Below are 9021 nucleotides of genomic sequence, written 5' to 3' on the forward strand. Positions count from 1 at the left end.
CAGTGCACTCCAGCAGCCTCTGTATCTCATATATTCAGTGTCCCCATGCTTCAAAATGGTGGCAGCGGTGCTAAACCTAAAGCTCATCTGTTTTTAAGTCAGTGTTAATGGTCATAGCTAAAACTAAAGGAATCAAATTTTATTTGGGTAAAGGCAGCTGCCACCTCTCATCAGTGTTTACCATGATGCTGAACCTGGACATACACAAATAAATGCTCCAGTAAGTAGAGAAGTTTGAACTACACCCTTTTTTATTGCAAAACATTTGTTACAGAAATTTCAGAAAGTTCTACTGCAGTATCTGCCAACTTCTGCTTTTTATTACATATCTAAACACGGTCTAAAAGTGCATTGTGAATCCAGTAAACCTTTAAAAAGGACCTTTTTCCTAGTAATGTAATATTTAAACAAATCAAACATCAAAACCGTCATATTTATAGGAATTCATTTAAAATGACATGTTTATTGTTTTATATTTCCCTCCCTTTATAAACTATTGGTATAACATTTATAAATGAGAACCCAAATAATATATCATTAAATAGCTATTAGTATAGTATATTTTAAACACTGTTCCAGACAGCAGTAGCAGCATATAGACTCTCCCTATGTAAGACAACTGCAATGGTGGAAGGAGGACATGACTTTAATACTGTTTATTCCTGTGCACACATCATATTTCATAGCCATTCCTCCTCGACAACTCTAAAATACTAAAAATAAACAAAAGTTACTCTTCTGCAGCAGCAACAACAGCAGCAATATCATAATCAGGCATTTTCCCCAAAAGCCTTTTGAAATGAGAATGTAATGTGGATCCAATGTGAGTCTGAGAAAGGAACCTCAACATGCCAAAATGAAAAGGCAAGAAATAATCAGGTTCCCCAGCCAATCTGAACTAATTTTATCCTAGCCCAGTGGCTACTTTAGTGGATTGTCTACTTGATGCTGGAAACCCTGGTTTACGATAACATGTGCAATGCAGTAGAGTTAATACAGGGCCAATTTTTACTCTCTTATTCTGGTGTAAATTCAGATTAACTTTACTGAAGTCAGTGGAATTTCTTCAGATTCACACCACTACAACTAAAATCATAATCTAACCAACAGTCAATGCTAGAAAGGGGAGGCATGGTGAAGAGTACATGGGTCTGCAGCATGCCTCTATCTTTGCCTATAACACAGCATTACAGTTACCAAATGGCAAATGCTCTTTCAAAATCCAGGGCCAGCATGGGGATGTATTTGTTAATGCACCAGAGAGGAGAGAACAGTACATTCCCAGGGGGAGCAATGAAGGGAGACATCAGGTAAACAGACATCCCAACACAGCTCCTTAACTTCTGACTTCCCTCTTCATTTGGATTGTGATTTCAGTTACAAGAGACGTATGAGGGAGAAAGCATGATAGGAAAAACATTGTTTCCTTCTTAGAAAAACAGGAACTAATTTTTTCTGTCCTTCAACAAATTTACATTAATGTGATTCATGTTCTTCTGCTGTGTCAGACAGGATTATTTGTGCAAAAGTGCAATGTTATTGTTATCTTTTCTCTTTCTCACTTTTTAAGTAGGGGGAGAAATTAATTAGCCTCACAACCACTTCATTACAACAAGCCCTACTGAAATCCAAAATGACCATATTACATTGCCTGTATTCTCCACTTATTGAGATCATTTAAAGCATAACCTGAGCAAATGTATCAAAACTCTTCTTTTTATTTTTAATGCTTGCACTAACTGCTTGAAGAGAGACTTTTTTTTCCAAAAGACTTACTTAATGGTCATAAATTCACTAATATTTGCTTTCAAGAGAGGGATGCCCTTGTCATTCCAACTGCAGGGATTAGAATAAGGCCCTGTGCTGTGAACAGCACTCATTATATTGTGTAAGCAGTTGTTTGCAAAGTTAAATTTTCTACTTTTGCATTTTCCATGCGCTGAACAACTTCTAAGAAACAAATCATTTTCTTCTTTTACAAAAATTACATATTTTAAGACCAAAACACCCTTCCAGAGACAAAGATCCATTTTCACCAAAATTATTTAAATAACAATATATAACTAGAGTGGAGAGCAGTTTTGCCACATGAATTAATGGGCATTTTCTTAGTGTTTTTTCTGTTTTAACAATTTAGATCTTCTTGTCATTATTTATTACACAACTGTGCTAAATGCAGGAATGAAGCACCTTTCCCGTTCCAAAACAGAAAGCTAAATGTCTCAGGACTGCCAAAGGTTCATACCTTGGAGTTTAATACTTCATTTTTTCATGAAATCATTATCTCTATTTTTAAAAAAAATTAGAAATAAGTTTTGTCTGCTTAAAGATTGGACATAATGGAAAATAATATAAAAGTTCAAAAACTTGAATTAATTCCTAACTGGATTCATCATTACAGGCAGGCAATAGTAAAATGTTAAGCCTCATAGTAGTCCAAAGAAATTCATGGAACAACGCATGCATTTTCATTGCCACAAAAAAAGACTGGACTTTAAGAAAGAGAAACTACTTTAGTCATATCACATTGGTATTGTGAAAGAATAATGTGCTAAAATCCAATAACTAGGACAAGTGTATACCCAACCTCAGAATAGCATCACTTAAACTAGAAACAACAGAATGGATTACTAAAGGAAAATATTTATAAAATACTGTACACTGCTTCCTTAGTTGGCCAGCATATGTAAACAAACAACAAATTCAATTTAGTTTCAAAATATTATTTAAAGTTCATGTATCTTATAATCTTTTGCATAACATGCCAGTTCATCTTTCACGCTATCACAACTCACCTATCACAGCTCATAGTGGCTCATTAAAGAATTATACATCAGCTCATACAGACATTTACAGTGGAGCTATACAGAAGAATGTGCGAAACATACAGCAGTTACGGATTGTGACCAAAAATGCATATTCCATATGTATGCTAACACCCTGAAAAGTGGAATTTAATGTTCAATGCAACATGTGCTATTTTATTGAATGTTACAGATTTATAAACACATGACTTCATAATGTGATGTTAAAGCTCTCCTGTAATGTTCACTAACATGATCACGTCACAACCATACTGGATTATACATGGGGTATATATATATATATATATATATAGATGTTATAATATATCATTCAGTACATAATATATCATATGGCACATGATATAGTTATAAAATGATGGATGGTAAGATTTTTATCTCCACTAAGGAATTTATAACAAAATATCATTCACTACTGAGGCAGGGAGTGAAATCCTGGTCCCACTGACACCAATGGGAATTTTATCATTGCCTTAAAATAGGCAGGATTTCATGCAGTGTGTAAGTAAATAACTAGTGAAGATAAACAAAATGTTCTAACATCCATCATAATACGTTCTATAGATACCACATTTTTAGAGTAAATGGGAGACATTCAGGAAAAGTTGTGTTCTGACATTTTGTGATCACACCTTTTTATATCTTAATTTACATTTTATATATAATGGAGATTTTTAAAAGAGGTAAATAAAGCTTCCTGCTTCACTATGCCTGGAATTTATACTCCAGGTTAATAAAGTGCTGTATTGTAATTATTTATACAGCTTTTGGGTTTGGGAAACCCCTCCACCCTGACAATCTAACAGTGAATCAGCCAGAGGAGATCTCTGCTCCTTGAACTAATTCAGCATTGAGTTTCTCTAGTACATGCCAAGGATACTGATGAAGGTGGAAAAGTCTATGAATAGTTTCAGAAAACATTCTTAAATAATAGTAATAATAATAATAATAACAATAATAAAACAGGCAAAAAATAATGTAGAGAAACTGTAGGAAAAGACAGTTAACAAAAGTTGGCACATTTGAAGCAGATTTTTAAACAAAAGTTGCTTTGTCCCTGGGCTTTGTGCTATTTTTTAATCAGCCTATCACAAGTGTGCTTTGTAATTCACTTAGAGATGGGTCAGAAACGTTACCCTTTCTTGGTCACATCATGAAACATTAAAGCTGTGCATAGACTGCAAGGCAATCAAGTAAACATGGTATCTGGATGGAATTGAGTCTAGCTTACTGAAGGCCTAATGGAACAAGCTATGGAAAGGAAATAGTTGATGCAATAACACTATACTTTGTATTTTAAGTTACCATGCTGCATTTTTTTTATTTCACCGACTTTTCACAAAGTGAACAGCGTTGTCACGGTTTTTGCCCCTACTCTTTAGATAGCCATTTTATTTTTTAGGCAGGGCTCTGTTGCTCTTGAGAGTTGTTTGCTTACCGTACAGAGCTCAGAGTCCTCTGGAGTGAGACTCCAAGTATCAAATTTAGGACAAAATTTCCAAAGCTGCTTCAGAGATTGGGATGGCTAATTCCCACTAAAATGAATGGGAAAGGGTTGTCCCACCAAAAAATCCAAAGGGAGCCTCGAAAATCCTACTTACAGTGATATTAATATAATTAGAAAAGGGGCCTGAATCCATATGCATGGTGGTTACTTTTAGAGACTGTTGTATTTCAAACTAATGTTCATGGTATTAATTTAAATTGTTTTCAAGTTTAACCTTTCCTGCTCACAAGCGATGTAAAACTATGATAAAATCATTATTTTCATGGACTGTCATATGGCAAGAAATGTCTATCCTTCATCATCTCTGTTTACAAAGGATGATCCTTATTGTTACTATGGACTGATTGATACTATCCTTATTGGTACTACGACTCCTTATTGATACTATGGACCACATTTTGCATTTTGCAACTGAATTCACAGGTGGAGTTAACACTGAAGGTGTTGTTAGACATTACCTTTACCACATGTTAAATGCTTTTAAGATGGAAGTGTCCACAAGTTAAGGCAGGAAAAGAAGAGCTGTTATGAGCTGTCCTCATAATAGCTCAAAGTTATGCCTCTTTGGGGGAGGAGTATTTCCAGCTGGCATTAGACACCCCATGTTTCGGTAATGTAGTTTGCTCCATGGGGCCAATACCAGCAATTTGAAGTTCTCCAGTATCCCAGGATGCACCACTTTCAGCCCCTTCCGTATGGATGATCTGTCTGTCAGAACTCTACTGTCCCGGACTGACAAAGCCATGGAGAGTTATGGATGAGTGGGGAGCCTTGGGGGAGAGGGGAAGGGGGTTGAGCAAGGATCTTCTATGATCTTCATGGGGGGTGGGGAAGGAGAGTGAGCAGGAAACCACTGGAGAGTTGAAGAGTCAGGCAGCCATAAGGCAGACATGGCAATTCCTAGCCGTGCCCCTGCTCACCAGCCCTCAAGCAGCAAGCCAGAGCTGTGCACATTAGAGGGTATTAACCCTTAAGTTCAACTGCTTATAGTGTGTGCTACCTTTAATACTGCCTAACATTCCTTAGAATTAGCATGTGCGAACTGTAACATGTAACAACACCCTGAGGTCCAGCGGGGTCCTATATGCATTTTGAAGCAATGCTTTTTTTCTATCAAAATGTACATCGCTTTTGTTGTAGCTTTATGTATAATGGAAGCATATTTGCAAGTGACGGCTTTTGCTGCTAGCAAATACCTCCGTTTTCATCTTGTTGCTTTGGCTTACCTCCACTGTCTTTTTTTAATGTTTGGAAATACTCTGCCAGGAACATTTCCTATTAAATAACTTCAGTCAAATTGCGTTAATCTGAGATCAGACCACTTGATAAGCTTTGTATATTTCGAAATGGTCAAATAAAACCAGATAGTAATAAACAAACATGATGTGTTTGAATGGGGGAATGATGTGAAAAATTGGCAGCTTGATGATGGAACAGCAAGAAAAACATGGTATCAACTCAGGAAAAAGCTATTCACAGAAATAAAAAAATGGAAATGTATGGAACAGTACTTCAGCAGCATGTTATTCTTATTGTTCCATGGCAACTTTTAATTTAGTGAAACAATGTATTGATGACAAGTTAGTTAAAAAAATAAATATATACTATTCCACTTTTTACATTCATCCTGAGCTTGCTCAAGTGTGCTAGAACGCCTGCTTAATACAGGAAATCACCTAGCAAATTTTTTTTTTTACATAAATTCTTCCTTCATTTATGTTGCAATAAAAAAGGCATTTCTTTTCCCTTTCTTTTCTTGAAAATATAAACATTTTGTGGCACTAGCAGTTAATACAAAAAGAGACGGGTGAAGTATGATTATTAACTTTGCTGTTTGTCTTTATGATGATCAGTTTTAGAAGTGTAGTGATATAGGGACTGGGGAGATTCTAAGGTTTACTTGCTGCTGGTTCCTACAAAAATACTGGTGCTTTTCATCTGTCATCACAAAGGTGAAACAGATGTAAAAGAAATCACAACTCCAATTTAGAATGCATTATTTGTATGTCTTCTTTTTTGTCAATTTCTCCCTGTGTCCTAGAAACTCATAAATAATCATCAGACATCCTAGGATGCCTTTTAGTAAAAGGCAGATTTCTGAACAGATTTACTAATTACTGATGACTTCATGAAGTGGTTTTTTAAAAAAAGTCTTATAAAACTTTCTTCCCTCCCTTTTTTCCTTAAGTGCAAATGTCAACTCAGTCAAGATCCAGTAAGCCAGTGTGTGACACTGAGATTAACAAAGTGCTAGGCTGACTGACAGCAGAGACTGACATTAGTTGACAAATCACGATGTGAGGTTATTTAAATCTGCTAAAGAAAATGGGCTGGAGAGCAGATGACCCTTAGACTTCCTGCTGCACATGCCTATGTTTAGCTGTGCTTAGTCTCAAAACTACGGAAAGCGCCTGTTCTGGACAGTCTTCTCATAGACAGGGTGTCCCCTCTACTTTCTGGCCTGGATGATTTACTCCTCTGGAATGGATTTCTCAAGGCTGTTGTGTTACGCTGCCTATCGAGTTTATCACTGATGGAGTAGCTCTTCCTTGTGTGTGCATACAGCATGTTGGACTCATCTGCAGAGTAGCTGTTGGCTCGCTCTATTTTTGGAAGCGGTATGCTGTTGGTTAGAGTTCTTGCAGTGTTGCTATCCTGAGGAGATAAGGCACTCCCCTTCTTGTCTTTGACCTCAGTCTCCTCATTATCTGAACTTGGATGACTTAGCTCTGCTTCTCTCTCTGGGTGGCAGCATCCTAAGTCGTCCACTTTGCCTCCATGACTTCCAGGGAAACTGGACCTCTCTGCTATGGCCTGGGGAGCGCTGACACATCTGGTGTCTATGCAGTCTGTAATGCTTGTATACTCTGCTGTTTTGACTGGCACCCCGAGGCTGCTGAAATAGCTCCGAGAAGGAGAGAACATAAAACTATGTGATTTCACAATTGGGGTTTCCTCTAGAATAAATGGGGTTGTAGCCAGGTAACGACTGCTTTTAGATCGCTCTAAGGTATGATATAAAGGAGGGTCAGAGTCCCAGGGGTTTTGGCTATCTGTGATGTGTGAATAATCTGCAGAAAATGCTCTTGTTTCCATTGTAGAGGTTTCCTCATAATCAATACTTCTGCCAGAAATTCTATCACCAGGTGTACTGCTAACATATGCACTGTTTGCCAGAATGGAGGAAGCTATTTGAGCTTGCAGAGCTGGGTCTCCGGTACCAAGAATATTTACTGAACTGTCAAGAGGTTCCAGACCAGACTGCAGTTCATCCATGGCAGAAACATAAATGTCTATGCAAGATGAAGGCCTTCTGGAGTCTGGGGCAATAGACAAAGTGCTTGTAGGGATCAAAGGTATCTTTGCCTCTTTTGATACAGACTGCGAGCTACTAGCTCGATGCAGGCTCACAGACCTTTCTTTAAACATACTTTCCAATCTGTCTAACCCACATTTGTCTTTCAAATTCACCGCATAGAAAGAGTGGCTTCGCATGCGGGGAACAGCAGTAGGAGAGGTCGGAGACATTGACTCCTCTCCTGCAGGGTCTATACTTTCCGGAAGCTTGTAAGTGTTCCCTTCCTGGCTATTGAAGCTGCTCTGTCTTACAATGTAAGCAGCATCTGTACAGTCTGAGGAAGTTCTAGATCGTGCTTTGGTAGTCTCCCCTCTCTCCACACCGGTCAGCTTCTCCAGGGCTGTAGCCATTCGTCCTATCATGTCCTCCAACTGAGCAAGTCTGATGTCTACAGTCTGAAGTGAAGCTTTCATACAGTGTTCTCGCTCATTGACTTCCTCCAACCTCATGGCCATATTCTCTACCCTTCAAGAGAAGAAGAATGCATAGGTTATTATCTATTAGACAGGTGGATGCTGTGATGTATTGTCTATATGCTAGGTAGCCAAAGTATATGGGAACTAATGCATTTTAAAAAACTGTAGGCTAGATCCTTCTATTCCATTCCATTCTGACTGATATCACTTTACCTCCTGCAGACATGGTTAAAATGGATGAAGTGGGCACCCTATTATTTCTCCTACATAGCAAGTTTCTTTAGAAGTGTTGAATCAACAGAAATTGTCCTAAATCATCTGTGCATTGACTCTGACATAGGGAACATGCTAGGTAATTTAGACCTGTGCGAAGAGGCTAGTATTTGCTTCGGATTCAGTCAATTCGGGCGATGGTGATTCAATTCAGTGATTCGAATCACCATCCCAATTTGATTCAGCCAAATCTGATTCAGATATTCAGCTGCTGCTAAATCTCCAAATCTCCGAATCAGCCAGGCCCATTCCCTCCCTGCTCTCCCAGCCTGGCAATGGTTGCCCTGCCTGCCCCAGCTCCCTGCACTTGTTAAAAAAAAAAGCCCCAGTGTGGCCTTGGGGCTTCAGGGGCTCAGCAGAGTCCCCAGGTGGCATGGGGCAATAGGGGACAATGGGGATCGCCCCCCACCGGCAAGAGCTGTTGAGTCCCAGGGCTTTTCTCTTTTTTTTTTCTTAAATGGCCAGAGCTGGCCTGGGTGGGGCACCCATGGGGGGTGCTGGGGGAGTGAGGTGGGGGGTTGGGAAGATCATGCAGAGCCCCCCATGCAGCGTGGGGCAGTGGGGATTGCCTCACTGCCTGGCAGCACCTGGTGAGCACTGAGGCTTTTCTTTAAAGTACCAAGCTGGGGTGGGTGGAGGGAGCCA

The 9021-nt window shown here is 38.9% G+C and overlaps 1 protein-coding gene across 1 annotated transcript in view; it reads right to left on the reverse strand.

The window, feature by feature from the left end:
- Nucleotides 1-1564: 1564 nt before the first annotated feature.
- The window catches only part of TRPM3 (transient receptor potential cation channel subfamily M member 3), a 253510-nt gene continuing 246053 nt past the window's right edge, over nucleotides 1565-9021 (reverse strand). The window contains exon 26 of the mRNA XM_019555208.1: nucleotides 1565-8152. Coding sequence (XP_019410753.1) covers nucleotides 6706-8152 — 1447 coding nt within the window. The 3' untranslated portion in view covers nucleotides 1565-6705. The remainder of the gene's footprint in view (nucleotides 8153-9021) is intronic.

Source organism: Crocodylus porosus, unplaced genomic scaffold, assembly GCF_001723895.1.
Source record: "Crocodylus porosus isolate Cpor-Errol unplaced genomic scaffold, CroPor_comp1, whole genome shotgun sequence".
Classification (NCBI taxonomy): Eukaryota; Metazoa; Chordata; order Crocodylia; family Crocodylidae; genus Crocodylus; species Crocodylus porosus.